Here is a 17,977-nt window from a genome sequence, read left to right as displayed (position 1 = left end):
TTCCTAATGTAAACATGAAGCACTTTGATCTTCTAGAAGCATTGAGTGTCTTCTAAGCCTTCGTGAAATCTCCTGCTTCTGGATCCTTTCTTACTAATAGCTGACATAGATATCTTAATACTCTGTTCTTGTAGAAGTGCTCTGTCCTTTTGAAATAGTTCATCCACTTGTTTAAATGCTGCATTTTCACAATTGGCTCTTATAAAAAAATTAATAACTCAATTGATCCCTTGAAATTTTTTTTGACATTGATGAACTGATTTCTTAGCTCAACCATTGGATGTCACAAGACACTTGTGCCTTATTTAATCATGAAATACATGCTTTACTTCGATGAATGTGATGTGTTCACATGATTAGCTATCTTGCCAAGCCAGGAATACTAATGTTATGTTCCATATGTCAAAAACATGATTTAGTTGACGGCCTCAACTATTTGACAATCGGTCAAAGAATATGTATTCCATATAGTAAAAGAGGATGGGCTAGTGGAATGAATTCTCGATCTCACACCCACATACATCTACAATACTGAAAGAGATTTAAACTGACATCAAAAAGTTTCTCACTATTATGTTCTTCATTACGCATAAAAAATTGTGCGAATTCTAGTCCATCCGCTCATTTCTCCATCTCGGAGCAACTAGATCTTTTTCCAATTAAACTAATCCTACATCCTAAGTATCTACATAGTCTACTTGAAGAGTTGAAGACAACTCTCATTTGCCCTGTCTTTTACGTTAGCGCTAGAAAAAAGAGTGGACATAAAAACTAACCTTAATTCGATAATCCCCAAGTACCGAAAAGTATCATATCAAAATCTGCGGCTCCTGAGTTTGAAAAAATTCATTCCCTTATGTATTGGATTATTTTTTATTTTGTTTTTATTTAATTATTTTAAAGATAATTTTTATAAGTAATTTGCAATAATAATAATAAAAAATCAAACCGTGTGTTGACTGATTATCATTTTTTATTTTTTATTTGTCTTAACAACATGATTTGTCAACATTAAAAAAAATATAATATTTAAATAATAAAAAATTCTAGGATCGCAAAAGGCCAAAACATACCAAATAAATCTCGTAATGAAATTCTCTGAAACATAATCCGGCTCAAACCCAAAACCAAAAAATATTTCAATATCCACCTCTGTCCCATATTCAAAATCACATCATAGTTATGCTTATGTAGCATTAAAACTACGAGTAAATAAAAAAGAAGAAAAATGTTTCACATATTGGTTCCTAATTTCAATCTCTTCATCAAAGAAACATCTTCATTATTCTTGCTCCATCGTGAAGCATTTCGAACAAAGATATGTATTTTACTCTTGTGGTCTTTTAGTTTGCAGTTTAGTATTTGTAAAACTCTAACATCTCTTCTTCCAAAACAAAGATATATACTTTACTCTAGTGGTCTTTTAGTCTGCAGTTTAGTATTTGTAAAACTGTAACATCTCTTCTTCTAAAAGATGAGTCTTGCCTACAATCACAAGTTAACCTCTGACTCTTTATCTTCCATCACAGCTTTTTCAGTCTCAGCATTGTCTCCATTTGTCTAAACCTCTGACTCTTTATCTTCCATCACAGCTTTTTCATCATCTTTTTTTTTTTTTTTTTTTTTTTATCTCAGCATCTATCTCAATTTCTTTGGTTCAGACACATCCTCATCTTTCATAACTTCTTGTGTTTCATTATCTCGAGAATTATCCTCCTCCTTTGCCACTTAAATGTTGAAACTCATTTCTTCTTTCCCATGTGAGACCCAATATTCAAGAACACTCATAAAAAGCTTCAGCTCCATCCAACCTCATTTGTCAAACCAAACATTAAAATGTTACTATTTACTCTATACAAATGTCTCAAAACACACCAGTGAAAAACCACAACTAACCGTTAAAATCACAATCCCACCGTTGAATCTGTAGCCAGTAGTACCCTGAAGCTCCCCACCAAATCTCAGCTCGATCGGGTAAGTTTTGGATTACAAAACACTGTTCCAAGGAGACAACCTCGAATCTGATTTCTAGGGCTTCTGGTTTGGACAGTTCCAATATTTTTTTGCGTAGGAAGCAACCCATAGAACTTCTTGAATATAACTCTGATCGGACTTCTATCAGTTGCTACGAGCTATGGCTTGATGGTGATCACGGAGGTGTTTTTTACTTTCTAATCTGATGTCACATCCGGCGCTGATGAGCCTCCAAAGGTACCTCTCCAAACTGCTTTATTTTCTTATTCCTCTTTCTCGTTCTTCTCTTCTCCAGCTCCTATCTATTATGTCTTTTCTCTTCCACCACCACCACTGTGGCCTGTCATAGTAATGACTACCAGATCCACCACTCCGCAAGGTATTCTTCTCCGTTGATTGTCATCTGGTTCGCCGCTTCCCACCTCCATCTCTTGGCACCATCTTTTCTTCTTCCTTTTTCTCTATTTTTTATACGATCTTTCTTGCTCTCCCATACTCTGTCTCATGGCTACCTCTCTTCTCCTCTCTCCTTCTTGCGGTGATGATAGGGTTCAACACCAACTCTCTCTCTCCCTCCTTGTTGAACGAAGTCGGCGATACAAGTGTTTTTCACAAGATCACACAAACCTTTTCGTTACACCAGCGAAAATAACGTTGAATCCGCAATGTTGGTGATCTCATGGCTCTCTTTGTACCGATTAGATCAGAACCAACGGTGAAAGCTAATTAGAAAGAAGAAGAAATCGAATCATCCAAGAGAACAAATATGTGTCCATCTAGACAAAAAAAGCTGATATGTATTAATGTTTTAATTTGATAGGTTAGTGAATGGTTATTATTGGAATAGAATGATGAGCTGTATTAATTAAAATGTTTTCATTGGTTACCTGTTTTAATTGATGTGTCATATCTAGAATGTTTCACAATACTAATGTGTCATGCTCTGGAGAGAAACATTCAAGTTTTATTGTATTGATTCATATTCTTATTCATAAACTATATATTATTTAACTTTTGTTTCAACAAAAAAAACTGTACAGTTATATAAAAGACTCAGTAATTTATAAACCATAACTATGCGAGTAAATGCACTTAAAATGAGGTGTACATTAGGATCTAGCGTGTTCAATTTGGTTTTAGGTTATTCGTTTTTTTTCTTTAAGATTTTCAGTATATATATATATATATATGATGGTATCCAAATAAAAATCGAATATGTTATAGAGGGGTTGGTATAATTTTGTTAGTTTGGGAATTTTTTTTTTTTGAATTACTAAGAGGTTTCGGGCCTAGGCCCGTACAGCCCCTCATGCCAGGTACCAAAGCATTTTATATGGTCCCCTCCCAAACGCCGTTCTTGAACTGGCGACCTCTAGACTTTGCCAGAGAGTCTTTACCCATTGAGCTATCGACGCTTGGTAAAACTGTTAGGGTAAACTTTTTATAGTGACTAGTCCCACCGCAAAGCAGCCCCATATCCAGGAAAAACTTCACCTCCGACTTGGACCTATGGATTAGTGTACACCGCTTGCCCCTACTCGTATGGAGAAGTTTTTATTTGGAGAAGCTAAGTACCACCGTGGTGGCAGAGAGACTTGAACTCAAGACCTCTGACACTCATCTAGGGCCGGGCATTCGGGTAACCCGTTCAGGTTCGGGTATTACCCATTCGGGTTCGGGTAAACGGGTTTAGAAAAATAGAATCCATTGGGTATTTTTAGATATATGGGTTCGGTTCGGTTTGGGTACTATCGGGTTCGGGTCAGTTTGGATTACAAATTTTAGAACCCGATTAGTACCCGAACTACCAGGTACCCGAAAAAATATAATTAAATTTAAATAAATTTAGTTAAATTTTGACTTACATAACAAAATATTTGAGATATTTTGATTATTTTTGATATTTAGGTATAAAACTAAATGAAATATTCAAAATTATAATCATAATTTTGGGGTAATTGCATTATATTAATGATAAATATTATAAATATGTTTATATGTTCGGGTTTAATGGGTACCAAACGGGTACTGGATATTACCTGACTGTAACCCGAACCCACGGGTATTAGAAAATAAAACCCAATAGGGTTTTATAGGCAAACCCGTACCCAACCCGAACCCGGTTTTTTGGATCGGGTTCCAAATTGGGTATTTGGATACGGTTTTTATGCCCAGGCCTACACTCATCTGTAAGAAGGAAGTACCACTGACATACAATCACTTCTCAGTTATCAAATAGATCATCAGTTATCAAGAAAAAATGGTTTTAGATAAATTTTTTTTTGTTTTTTACCGTTTGGCTAGGATTGTGATACTCATAAATAAAACAAATTATTTTTAAACTGTGCTATTAGATATGGTCCGATGTCCGGATTAAGTATTTGAGTTCGATTCACAATATTGGTTTATTTGGATTGTACTTGTACATCGAAAAATGAAATTGAATATTATATATACATATGCAAAAATCATTATATACATATATACATGCATATATGTGCATGTAGGGTGAAGAGATATTGATAGATATCATACAATATGATCATACACTATCATAATTAGGTCGTGAGGCTATATATCTTCCCATGTGATATTACAATTTCTGTAAAATAAAATAAAAAAACGACAAGAAATGTGGCTAATTAGTACTATATCTAAAGTCATTTAAGATTTTAATTTGGACTTAAAAGTAACAACGCCTTAAATTTAGAAACCCTCTCTCTATAAAAGCAGTGGCTAGCCCACCACTATATTACCTCAAAATATCAACTCTCTCCCAGACTTTCAGAACTCTCCTTTTCTATTTCTCTTTCTAGAAATTATCTTCATCTCTATCAATTATATAGTAGAGTTATTAAGAGTAACTTCATAGATATGGAGAAAAGAGTAGGTGGTACTGGTGGGTCGGGATCAGGAGATGCAGATGTGAGAAAAGGGCCATGGACCATGGAAGAAGATTTGATTCTCATCAATTGTATCGCCAATCATGGTGAAGGTGTTTGGAACTCTCTCGCCAAATCTGCAGGTCAAATTCTTATATAAATTACAATTGATCACCAATATTTGTTAGTTATGCATGTGTGTATGTGTGTGTTGATGAACTAGGGTTTTGAGCTTCACATGCGAAGATTTTATATTTCAATCTCTAAAATATGTTTCCATAGGATTATATAAGTTTGTGACATCCTCTAATATATATATATGAATTGGGAATTTTCGTTCATATTTTATTTTATTTTTTTTTTGTTTTTGAACAAAGGGAATTTTCGTTCATATATTTTAAAAAACATGTAAGCAAAAATCTATCTCAAACTATTTGAAATTCAAGGATAATATTAATTTTAGTAAGTTTCCCAAATTTGTACACTTATAAGCAAACTCAATAAGAAAATAAAGTTTTGAATCCGGATCTTAAATTGAATGAATCAATTGAATTCTCTAAAGACGTGGTCTTTGACGGGAACTAATCATCACTTTTTTTTTTCTGAACAACCACTTTAAAATCTCTGTTATATGTATGAACTTAATTTAGAAATTATTTTTTTGGCTGTGGAGAAAAATATTGTCTTCCATAGATCGACAGACCTTGTTTGATTGGAACTCTTTAGTTTTATCTTGCTAGGGTTTTAAAGTTTTGACCTTAATTTCTTCTCACACTCTCGATGTATATAAACAAAATTATCCTAAATAATTCGATATAAAACACTTAATATCAACGTTTGTTAGACCTGACCTAATCTGTCTGGTTAGAATTTTTACTGCAGTCCAGTAAAGCTGATATTATGGTTTAAAAATCCGAATAATACTATTAATTATATTAAATAGCTGAAACACACTAATAGAAAATGACAAAAAAAATGATATATTTTACCTAAGTAGTACATATATGTACGATATATATATATATATATACACACATGCATGCACACAATCGATAGTCTATTTCTTGGTAATTGATTGTAATTATAATTTATGTAAATATAGGCCTAAAACGCACCGGAAAAAGTTGCCGGCTCCGGTGGCTGAACTACCTCCGACCAGATGTGCGACGGGGAAATATCACAGCAGAAGAACAGCTCACCATCATGGAACTTCATTCCAAATGGGGAAATAGGTTAGTAATTTGTTCATATATATACCTCAATATACATATATAAAACTCAAAACTTAATAATATATAAGGTTATATATATGTATAAAACGAGAGAAGCAAAGCTAATTTTTCGAACTTTGAATCGGTTTTATATATTCTTGAGGCTAAAGACTGAAAGGATCTTTAAAAAGACATCAAAGCAAGACATTAGGTGAAGAGGCGAAACATATTGGTGGGTATAACAAAACTTACAATTCTTTTCAACCATTTGTTTGAGTTTTCCACACGTGTCGAAATTTCTTCACCACTAGTATTAAACCTCGTGCCAATTCTTCCACGTACTAGTTGTTATGATTAATTCTTTTATACGACCATGTACAAAGACAAGTACCAAATTTATATACATCTTTTTTTTCCACACGAAAATACTTATTGATAGGGAATCGTATATACACGCGCATAAAAGTGATGTATACCGAAAGTTAGATATTTCATAGATATCGTCTTATGATTGAAATTTTGATTTAAATACTGAATGTTCGGGTCTAGCTCTCAATTTTGTTTTAAAAAAAAAAACTCATTCACACCGTACCATGCATATGTAACAGTAGCAATATTTGGCTAATGTTGTTCTGATATGGAAGCTTTAAAAGTCTCAATGCAAACCTTATTTTGGTCAACGTATGTAGCTGTTTCCTTGCAGCCACAACTTAGATCTAACCTTAATATAATCATTTGTGTTAGTGGAAAATATCCCACGTCGGAAATATGTGAAGGGATTTAAATAATATATATATATATAGGTTTTAGAGCTTCTCCATTCATTGCCAATTGGTTTTGAGTTGGAAGCCCACAGTAAAACCTAAATTTAGTATAGTATCAGAAATTGTTGGACTACCTCGTAGATGTTGTTCCCACATATGCCCACACTTCAGATGGTCATGCCTAAGCATGAGGTGTGAAGGAATTTAAATAATATATAACGGGTTAGGATCTTTCCACTTATTGCCAATTGGGTTTTAGTTGGCCGCCCAAGATAAACCTAAATTTAATAATTTGGTAAGTTTTAACACAAATACATAATTATTAAATTATTGATGATAAATCATTATTGATTATGATTAGGTGGTCGAAGATTGCAAAGCATTTACCAGGAAGAACCGACAACGAGATCAAGAATTTTTGGAGGACCAAGATCCAGAAATACATCATCAAGAACGGAGAAACGACGACCGCTGGATCACAAAGCTCTGAGATCATAAACCATCATGCCACAAGCACAGGCCAAGTCTTGAATGATACTCAAGAACCCATGGATATGTATTCTCAACATGCCAACAATATTGATCATCAGCTTAGTTACAACACTTATGTGCCTGAATCGGATTCGACCATGATACCATTATCAGTTGATCAATCCGAACAAAACTATTGGAGCGTCGATGATCTTTGGCCCATGCATTTATATAATGGTAATTAATTAATAAGTTATTTAAATTGCGGTCCAAAGAGGGATATAAATATTTTATATACAACTATACGAGTAAATAAACGTCGATCGGTTATTTCTTGGCCTGATATGCTTAATATAAAGGTAAAACAGATATGAGAGTACTATATGGGTTTGTCTCATATCGTTTAGAGGTAGGTACTCAAGATCAGGTTGGAGACTTTTATGGTATCCATTCGAGGTTATACCTAAATTAAATAAAACTACGGAAATGGATCATATATATACGTATTTTGAAAATAATTGGTCAGTGCTTTATTGTTGATGTACAAGAACACCCTTCAATTTATATTATGTTTGTGTCAACATACGATTATCTTTTTTAATGTATGTGTGTTTTTTTGTTTAAGTAAGTGTGTTGAATATGTTTTTTTTTGTTTTTTTTTTTGTTTTTGGGTAAGAAATGGGATCTAATCGGGAGTTCATTGTGTACGTACTTATGTTACCGAATAACTCTATTTATAGTACTTCTGTTAGAAGAAAGTTATGGGAAATAATAATTTCTGACCTTATCTATCTTTTCAATAATATGCATTATGTATGTTTTAAAACGACTAACGATACAACGACAAAACTAATACAAACAGTTATGTTACATATGGAGATAAAATGGAGTTCTGTATTTCTATTGCAACGACTTAAAATGGAGTTATTTCTATTACAAACAGTTATGTTACATAGTATAGAGAAAAAAATGGAGTTATTTCTATTGCAACGACTTAAAGGAGATATATCTCTTCGTCACTTATATATTTATTTAATTTTTAAAACTTACATAAATAAGCTATTTAAACAGTTAAATGGAAACGAAATCAGGGTAAGATAATTTAAGAGTACATCAAACGTTTTTTACAATATTTGAATTTCTAAAAAACGTAGACCCGACTTTGATACCGATTTATTGGGTGGATATACATGTACATGTGGATGAATGAAAGCACATGGCACACATGATGACATTTATCAACATGCATAACCTAATCCAACATATATATAGTCATAGAACATGCATCACAGCTATACACTTGCGCCACTTCTTATTACCCTTATTTCCATTGTATTCAATTCTGTGCAACATGTAGAACCCGACGTTAGCCTAACTCTTTGAACCGAACTTTCAAAAACTCAAATATTTCTAAGAAATTTCCATTATAGAGTAAGGCTCTATGAATGAAACAACTGTTTATAATAATCGATCCAAAGATACTGTTGATGTAGAATAAACAAAGTGGCTAAATTTTCTGTTAGTATATTAGAATGCTATACCAGTTAACGTCTAGACTAACTTGAGTTTTAGCATGACGAGATCATATTCAGGATGATTGACTTAAAATTTTTAATCCAAAATAAATCTGATTATGAAAAAAAGAATAATCGGACCGACAAGGATATTATTCGTGGACGACAAGAAGTTCGGTAAGGGAGTGAGTTCACTATAGTAAGACGGCATAAGTATTTAAGGTTTACCAAACTTTTTGCTTTATACAATGAAGCCTTTTGTCCAAATTGCCATTAATACTTGCATACATATATAACCAAATATATGTATATATCAAACTAAATATAATCCATATCAAATGTTAGGTTTGCATATACACAAATAATTTCACATATGACGTAGTGGAGTCGTGGAGATTATCATCTTAACTGAGTATAAATCAAGTTTGCTATTGCAATATGGTTTCGCTCTTCTTCTTTTACCTGTTTATTGAAATCATATCTTTCTGAACTGGTCCAAATGAAAAGATATACTCCATAATTTAAGTTACACAATCAAGATTTGGATGAGTAGAAATGGAACTAAGAGTAGATGCATTGGTTTTATGGTGATCATATGTTTTCATCACACGATTCACACCAAAGAGACTTGGATCTCATCTCAATCCATATTTCCATATTGACAAATAAAAAAAAACTTATAAGATGACAAACCGTTGATGTAAGATTTCACGTCCAAAGAGAATAGATCACCTCAGGACCAAGTTGCTTATAGTGTTTCGGTTGTATAGCATTCACCTCATGACCAAAGTTGTTTATTATATAGTGTTTAGATTGTATTGCGTACATATTCTAACTGAATCTAGAACATACGCTCAAATCATATTTGTTTTGACACATCTTCAATCGTAATTTATAGATATAGGCATTAGATGCAAGTACTCTAAAACATAAAATTTATTGAATTAGGTTGCGTATCCTTTTAGTTTTTTGCCCACATGTTTTTCGTGTGAAAAATGTGAATCTCCCATGTGAATCATAAATGAAAACATGACATGGTGGGTCGTGCAGCACAACTTACAATTAGGTATTATAGAAAACGTGCATGGATTTGAGTTTCATCTACTTATTTATATTGTCTCTTCTATTTTCACTGTAATGGTCCGTCAATCACGTAACCTTGGGTCTTGGACTTTTGAGATTGATTGATGGTATACCCAAAGTTGGGTTCAAGTTTATTAAGCTTTCTTTTAGGGCCTGTTTGTTTCCTTATGGCATCGTCAAAATGAATTCAAGAGCACTATATATCGACAGTTATATAACATTAGAGCATCTCCACTGGTGTTGCTCAATGGGTTGCTCAGTATTTTTGTGGTTCAAAAATAAATCAAAAACTTTTAAAATAATGCTATTTAACATAGAACCGTTGCTGCAGGAGGAATCAGAAGCAACCCGGAAGCAATCCGGAAGCAACCCAGAAAACTCATACGTGTCAAGCTCTGGTTGGGTAATGAGAAAATAGAAAAGATAAATTTTGTTCTTCCCGTTTTCTTCTGTTTTTTGCGACTCTCTTGACGGAAACAACGACTCTCTTCCCTTGAATCGATTGATTTTTGACACCAATTTTACACTTTCCCCTCTTTGAGTTGTTTCGTCGTCTTCAGCTCTTCATCGGCCGTTGTACTTTCCAGTGACAAGAAAGAGAGAGTTCGGAGAGAGAGAGCAAGACAGATCCTCATCGTCTTGGTTCTTGTTTCTTCCTCGATCTCTCGATCTTCTCCTCTGATTTAAGGTAAATAAACCCTCGGATCTACTACTTGCTCTTGTGTTGGATCTCGATTACTATTCGGATTTGATTTTGGTTGGATTTATATCCGTCAAACTATTGGAAATTGTTTCGATCTTGGCTCCGATTAGCTCAAGGATTGGTGTTCGACTTGATCTTAGTTGATTTACACTTGTGATCTCATTGTATTTTTTGAGGTAGCTGCTCTCTGTTAACAAGAATCACCATGTTTGATGGAACACGCGGTTAAGATTGACCTGAACATTGATACAGATTTGGCGGCTCTGTTATCTTGAGTGAATGCATGTTATCTTGTGGGTTGAGATGGATTGCTTTGTTGTTTGTGTATAGATACTTTTAATGTTGTGAGTTTTGAAGATTAGTACTTTGATCGTTGTGTTGGTTATCTTGGAGAACTTGATAGCTATTGGTCTGTTTGAGTGTCGGAGTTCTCTATTGTCATGGAGCTTAAGTTTGTTTGGATGGTTCAACATTGTGTTGATTGTTCGAAAATTTGATTACTTTTTTGACATTTAGCTCTCTGGGTTTTTGCATTTGTTGTTGAATTTGTCTAATAATGTTAAGGTTTTTATTTATTTATTTCAGGTGTGGCAAACGGCTTCTCTTTACCATTTGGTTCACATTGCTGCTCTTGTTTCTTTATAGTTGAAGTAGTCGAGACCAGAATCTATAGGAGAATTATATAATCTTGATTAGTTGATTGGGTGATTAGTTCCATTTGCGTTTACTGAACCATCATGATTTTGATTTTGAATTCCCTTTGACCATTGAGTTTCCTTGAGCAAAGAAACTTGTCATGTCTCAGTATCTGACTTTTATTTAGACCTTTCACATGATGATGATGATGATCTTGTGTCAAGTAAAAGGCAGTTTCTTTAACAATTCTATATATATTTTTTGAAGCAATCATACATATTTGATGACTCTTATTTAGACCTTTCACATGATGATGATGATGATCTTGCACAAGTCATCTGTATTGATATATGATGATGTTTTGCTTCTGTGCTTAGTCGATGCCCTGCAGCAAATCGCTACCACATTAGGCTGTTTTTTATAATTTAGACTTAAAAGAAAATATATTAAGAAAGCTTCTTCTAATTTCTCTATTTTGTGCAGACTGGAGATATGATATGGGTTTGAAGAATGAAGAAGATTCATAACCAAAAAGGTAAAACATCAAACTGATTCTTCTTGTTATAGGTGTCTTTGACTCAATACATCTTCTGTTCTCGTCCACTTTGAAGCTAAGTGTAAGGTATGAAAAAAACATTTTGCAGTAAAATTGTGTATAATACTGATGATGAAGATGATTATAATGATCTTGATGATGAGCTTGTACCAAGGAGCGTGAGCAAGAAGCTTAAAAGACAGAGGATTCGGAAATTGGGAAAGAGATGTTCGTATTTGCAGTTGAAACCTGGGTGTGCTCATCAGCTCATGACAAGCATGGGTTTGGCATCAATTTCAGATGCTGATTCAATTTCTTGAAAATTTTCATCAATGAAACGGTTTTGATTACTCATGTGTTTTGTGTGTAAATGGTAGTGTTGGATCTTTGCTTATTGATTTGTTCTTGGATAGTTCAGTTTATGCAATCTTGTAAAAATAGATCTTTAGGTGCTATATGAATTGTGTTAACTTCAACTAACACTCTTTAGTCCATGAATAGTTTCTTCAACCAACCCTCATCGAGTGATGATGATCAATTCATTCATTCATCTTATAAAGCAAAGAATCAAATTGTGTAATATGGCATTTTGGTTTTAATGATTAAGCAACTTGATAGGGGTTCTTTAGTGGAAGGGTGATTTTGTTAAAGTTGTTAGTGGATTGCTTTGATTAATTTAATATAAATTATATAATTAGTTTAATTATGAGCAACTCATATGAGTTGCTCTAGTGGAGATGTCTTACAATGTCAAATTTCTCTTCGTCGTTTGTTATATTCTCCGGTGTAGCTCTATTTTATCGCTACGTTGAGGACACGAACATGGCCTTAAACGATGGTTAAGTGTGGAATTATTGATTTATAAGTTTTAGTTTGTAAAAGTTAAAAAAAACTCTTAGGTCAAGTGCGATACGCAAGATAAGTGTAATGTGTTTACTCTAGACTGCTCGTGCCCCATACTAAATGAAGAAGTATTAATAAACTCTTGGTTAACCATCGGAGCAAAAGAACTTCTATAGTATAATGTATTATTTTAATTTAGAACTGTGAGAAAATTGCATCATTAATTATTTAAAAATATATATTTTACAAAGAGATAATGGGCCGAAACGAACGAATATTACCCACCGTTACCAACACCTAAATACTTGATTAACGATCCACTAAGACATGGAAGCAGAGAGTATCAATATCATTGGTTAATCAATCAGCCAGAATTGGTTAGTAGGCCTAAGATGGATCTGGATATCCGGGTTTTTCGGAGGTATCCAGATATGGATCTGTATCCGGCGGATTTATTAAATTAGTTTCCAGATCCGTATCCGCCGATCCCAGATATCTTGTGTTTTTTTTAACACTTAAATATATTATTATAATTAAAAAACTAAAAAAAAAAAAGGTCTGTCTCTTCGAGATCTTCTCCCTTCCATCTATACTTTCATCACCAAAATCATCTTTGCCCTCTTCCAATAGCAAAAGAAAAAGAAAACAGAGCAATTCAGTTTACTTCAGAAATGATCAGAGCAAATCCAGTTGCTCTTATCTTTCTGCTCATTTGACATATCAAGGTAAATAGCCTAATAGATTTGGTAAACAGCAAACTCTTCGAAGTCAACATCTCCGTCATCAGGCTCACCACCGTCATCGCCATCATCATCATCATCATCATCATCTTCATCATCATCATCATTATCATCATCTTCTTCATCAACATCATAATCATCATAGTCATCTACGCAACCAGAAGGGCATTCTCGTTGAAAATCCATCCATTCGACCCCACAATCGTAGCAAAACTCATAATGACATCTACAAAACAAAAACAAAAAAAAAGACATTGTTAAATAATAGTGTATATATATGAAGTAGCTAATTAATCGGATTTGATTTATATCTATACTTGCACTTGATTTGTATGCAGCCCCCAACGCGTTCAATAAAGAGCCTGCACTTGACACATTGACGCCACATATTCTCCTTTGCTAGAGACGTGAGCTTCATCTCATTAACAAGAGTTTCACGGGGAAGGTTCTTGTAATCAGCACATGACAAACCAGAATGAGATGGTACTTTGCAATCAATGCAAAAGAGTCCAGAGCATTTAACACAAGCACGGACATTGAACGGGTGGCCTTGAATGGGAACAAGATTGGCTCTGGACATCACCGTTGAGCAGCTTGGGTATGGGCAACAGATTCTTTCTACAGCGGGAATCAAGTCTTCTTTCATCCTTTGTTTCCACAGCCCCTTCAGCTTTGGTTTGAAAAGCATGAGCCAGCTTCCAAGGGTGAGCTTAGACATGCATCCATGCTCAAGGCATGTTGGAAAGACTCCGCTGAGCAGCTTCACTTCCACATACCTTTTCACACAGGTAAAGCAGTGACGGTGACCACAGTTGTTAGTAAATAACATGTGGTCGTCAGCATCGTCATAACAAATGGGACAAGTTACTACTCCCTGTGTTGCCTCCACATCAGTGTTGCTGTTGATTTGAGAAGCTATCACATCTCTTGCAAGTCTATAAGCAAACTTAACATCATTTGGTGCAACCAAGACAATCTCACTTGAAGCCAGTTTCTCTTTATAGTGTATGAATTCTCCAACGAGATCCTCCATCATTTGCGTAGAAGGATCCCCTCTACCATTTATCTGCAGTGAAAATAATTAGAAACCAAAGCCAATAATTTAGTTTATTCTAGTTCTCATTTACAATCAAATTGTTTGGAACTATATATAAACTCTACCAATCTCTCCAAATGCAATTACTAAACCTAAGTTAGTGGTAGGAAAGTTAGTTGTACCAAAAAAAAAATTGGTAAACGAGAATATGATATTATAATAAATAAAAGGGTCAATTGACCTCTCCTCTCCAAATACCTCTGCCCATGCTATCAAATCAGACAAGTATTGAAACATATGGTAGATCAATTCATGAAGTTTATTCAAACAATATATCTCTAAAGCAAGATTTAAACAAAAAAAAAAAAAAGCAAACAATAGCTACCATTCAGACTATTTTAACCTAATTAATTCTTAAACTAACCAATAAAAATAACAGAGAAAAGAAACACTTACCAATTGGTAAATTCGATGGTCATCACAATAAATCACCACATTTTTTATCCCCAATTGAATTGTGTGATTTATGCCACAAATCGCTCCTAGAATCTCTACTCGGCTGAGAATCTTGGTGGCGTCAACAGATTCCTTCATTTCATACAGCAAATTATCCACATCATCGCAAATCGCAACGCCAATAGCAGCAAATACCATCTTTTCATTATATGTCGTCATTTTATCACTCACCAAACCTTTGAAGTACAATCTGTAAACTGTACTATCAGCAAATTTGTTTGTCGTACAGATAGATTCGCCGACCTTAGAACTACCCTCGCCCATAAGGTTTGGGATATTTTTTGTTATCGTAGAATCTATCCGTCGTTTTTTTAGAAATCGAAGAATCTAAATCACGTCTTTCCATGATTGTTTAGCCTCCAAATTTTCTCAATGAAATGTTATTCCATATATATAGAGGAAGAGAGTTGGATCCAAGCGGAGATTGCAAAGTTGTGAAAGAATAAGAAGAGAGTTGGATCCAAGCGGAGATTGCAAAGTTGTGAAAGAATCTTTCATAGATTGTGATCGTAGTTTTTTACAAGGACAAATTAAGTTGTGGGTCTGATTGGTGTGACTATTCATAAAGGCATAGTTTGACTGAGATTTTTTTTTATCATATTTACTTTTGTTAACATTAATTATTTTTTGTCTTTTATTTTATTGCCAGCATTTATTTTTATAAAGCCGACAAAACAAAAATTTAAGGCAAATTTAACTTTAAGACTATTATTTTGTTTTCTTTTAAAGGTAACCTTTTTGCAAAATTAGCCATTTTGAAAAAAAAATATTAAATATATAGCATCATAGTGAAAAAAAGAAATAAATAATACGTGTATATTAGAAAATGACTAATTAAGCCTTCTCTTGAAGGCATGAAAGAGAACTATATCCGTGAGTCAGAATTGATTGGTTGTTTCATCCTTCTTCGAGATTTGTTCTTCTAACTAATTTCGCTAGACTTTTTCGCTGAAAACTCCACACAAAGACATAGATGATCGATTTTCCACATGCTTAGAAAACATTGCAACTGTCGATCAGTGGAGACATAAACTGGTCGAGTATCTTACGACATATGTTTCATAGCCTTGTTCGAGATCATGTAGTTCAGCATTAGCTGATGGCTCAACGCGTTCAATCCGTAGTCATCGAGAACTGACATCACAAGCTTGTCGTGCGTTGTTTACGCATCAATCTGCACAATTGTACACCCTCTATTGTTGGTGTTAATTACATATTTTTTGTTTCTTTAACCAATTACTGGAAACAACAATTACTTGAACATCCATCATATATCAGAGCAGGATGAACAAAAATGAAGAAGAATGAGGAAGACGATAACGAATTGGATGTTCAAAAATAAAGTTCTGGATATCTCTGTTGATGTGAAGAACAAGGTGAAGAACATGTAAATATTTTTTGAACAAGGTGAAGAAAAAGACGAGTAGAAAAAAGACGTTTCGTATTTCCTTTTACGATGATGACATGGAATGATGCATCCGACATCATTTTTAAATTGATGAGGTGTCAAGTAAGCCACCAAAGGAACATGTAAATCAGCCTAATTAAACCACCAATCAAACAAAACTATAACTCAGTCGCAACTTGAGTGCTATTACAATATTTAAAAAACAAAAAAATGGCTGCCAAATTCAGCCGTTTAATGTCGTAACTCAACGGAAAATCTTTAACTCAGTCATATCGTTTAATAAGTCAGTCATAATTGCATGCTACTCTGGTAATTAATCTTTCGCTAATAAGTCAACTGTATAATGGCCGAGTTTTTTGTTAATTCAGCTCATTACGGCTATATTATGACACTTAACCGTAAATTAGCTGTAACGACATCCCATAAGTAAGCGTAGTTAATAACTCAGCCAACCGGAGAAAGTTAATTCAGCCATGTCAAAGTATTAACTCAGCCAAATTTTTGACAAATCAACCATTAGATAAAAACTCAGCCATAATTACGTATGGGTTATGCTCGAAACTCAGCCATTTTCTCATAACTCAGATAAATTTAATGAAGTCATCCGTAACTCCAGGCTGGGTTATGATCGTAAGTCACCCGTTTGATCATAACTCAGCAATTTTCCTTAAATCAACTGCAACATACCGTAACTCAGTCGTCATTGCCGTTGTAGCGCTTTACAACTGATTTTTTTTGTCAACCAAACATTAATTAGTATACGACTCCACAATTGGTATCCCAAACAAGAGGAAATGAGTTTACAAAAGAAATTTCAGAAATTAACAATTTGGACGACCGAGTTAGACAGTCCGCCTTCAGATTCGAGGAGCGAGAAATCTTGGATAAGGAGAAGAAAGGAAAGGAAGCCTCAAGCTTGTGAAAATTGTCTAGAGGAGTAGAGAAGGCAGGGCAGTCTTTAGGGGTTTGAATCATCACGATTAGTTCCGCACTATCCGTCTCAAAGTTCTGGCAGATGAATCATGTGGCAAGAATACTCTCCATGGCCCAAAGCAGGCCTTCCAACTCCGAATGAAACAGGGAAGGAATTCGTCTTGGACATTGAGCTCCAAACAATAAAGTATGAGTTTCACCATTACAACACCACAAACACAAACCTGAATTAGACTCAAAAACTTTCCAAGATCCGTGTATTTGACAATGGGGACCCTGACCCTAGCTCACTCTAGGAACCAGAGAGATCAATGGATTTTAGTGACCAGAAAAAGCCTCTACCCGAAACTGCACCTCTTCCATAATAATTTTGCACATACAACCTGATTAATTACATCAACTGGTTCCAGCTGTGTGCCTTGAAAAACCTTCTTATTCCTATTTTTGCAAAGCAACCATAATTTCCAGGATAACTGATGAAGATAATCTGGATCTCCTGAAGGAGAAATTCCTCTCCAGTAAATACAATCCAAATTCGAATACACTGACTCATAAGGAAAACCTCGTAGTAATACATATATATATAACCAAGACTTCTATAAAGAGTTAATTATTCGAATGCAATGAAGAAAAAAATTATTGACTAAAAAGCATGGTCTACTTAATAATAAAATAAAAATACCGTAGGACCTATGGTCTAGGTCCTTTTAATTGGTAGATTCTCTTAA

At 34.2% G+C, this 17,977-nt stretch overlaps 2 protein-coding genes and 2 long non-coding RNA genes across 5 annotated transcripts; 2 read left to right on the top strand and 2 right to left on the bottom strand.

Moving 5' to 3' along the window:
• The first annotated feature begins 3,235 nt into the window (after window positions 1–3,235).
• Window positions 3,236–8,089, top strand: LOC104724388 (transcription factor MYB24-like). The gene is made up of 3 exons (XM_010442865.3): window positions 3,236–4,999; window positions 5,959–6,088; window positions 7,193–8,089. The coding sequence occupies exons 1-3, from the start codon at window positions 4,849–4,851 to the stop codon at window positions 7,545–7,547; spliced, it is 636 nt and encodes a 211-aa protein (XP_010441167.1). The 5' UTR covers window positions 3,236–4,848; the 3' UTR covers window positions 7,548–8,089.
• A 191-nt stretch (window positions 8,090–8,280) lies between these two features.
• Window positions 8,281–9,731, bottom strand: LOC147934587 (uncharacterized). The gene is made up of 2 exons (XR_015570310.1): window positions 9,510–9,731; window positions 8,281–8,644 (listed from the first exon to the last, which is right to left on the bottom strand). It is a non-coding gene; the product is annotated as an uncharacterized LOC147934587 (long non-coding RNA).
• A 224-nt stretch (window positions 9,732–9,955) lies between these two features.
• On the top strand, window positions 9,956–12,287 carry LOC104724387 (uncharacterized). Of its 2 annotated transcripts, XR_015570309.1 has the most exons (4): window positions 9,956–10,006; window positions 10,231–10,587; window positions 11,722–11,773; window positions 11,883–12,287. It is a non-coding gene; the product is annotated as an uncharacterized LOC104724387 (long non-coding RNA). The 2 variants fall into 2 exon arrangements; XR_757642.3 differs by lacking the exon at window positions 9,956–10,006 and having other exon boundaries at window positions 10,069–10,587.
• Window positions 12,288–13,209: 922 nt separating this feature from the next.
• On the bottom strand, window positions 13,210–15,440 carry LOC104724386 (E3 ubiquitin-protein ligase RSL1-like). Its single transcript, XM_010442864.3, has 3 exons — window positions 14,849–15,440; window positions 13,674–14,422; window positions 13,210–13,582 (listed from the first exon to the last, which is right to left on the bottom strand). Exons 1-3 carry the CDS (start codon window positions 15,170–15,172, stop codon window positions 13,351–13,353), a joined length of 1,305 nt encoding a protein of 434 aa, XP_010441166.1. The 5' UTR covers window positions 15,173–15,440; the 3' UTR covers window positions 13,210–13,350.
• Between the last annotated feature and the right edge of the window lie 2,537 nt (window positions 15,441–17,977).

This window comes from Camelina sativa, chromosome 11, assembly GCF_030686135.1.
Source record: "Camelina sativa cultivar CO46 ecotype springtype chromosome 11, ASM3068613v1".
Classification (NCBI taxonomy): Eukaryota; Viridiplantae; Streptophyta; class Magnoliopsida; order Brassicales; family Brassicaceae; genus Camelina; species Camelina sativa.
Note: the sequence above shows the minus strand (reverse complement) of the source record. Positions and strands in the feature narration are given on the sequence as shown.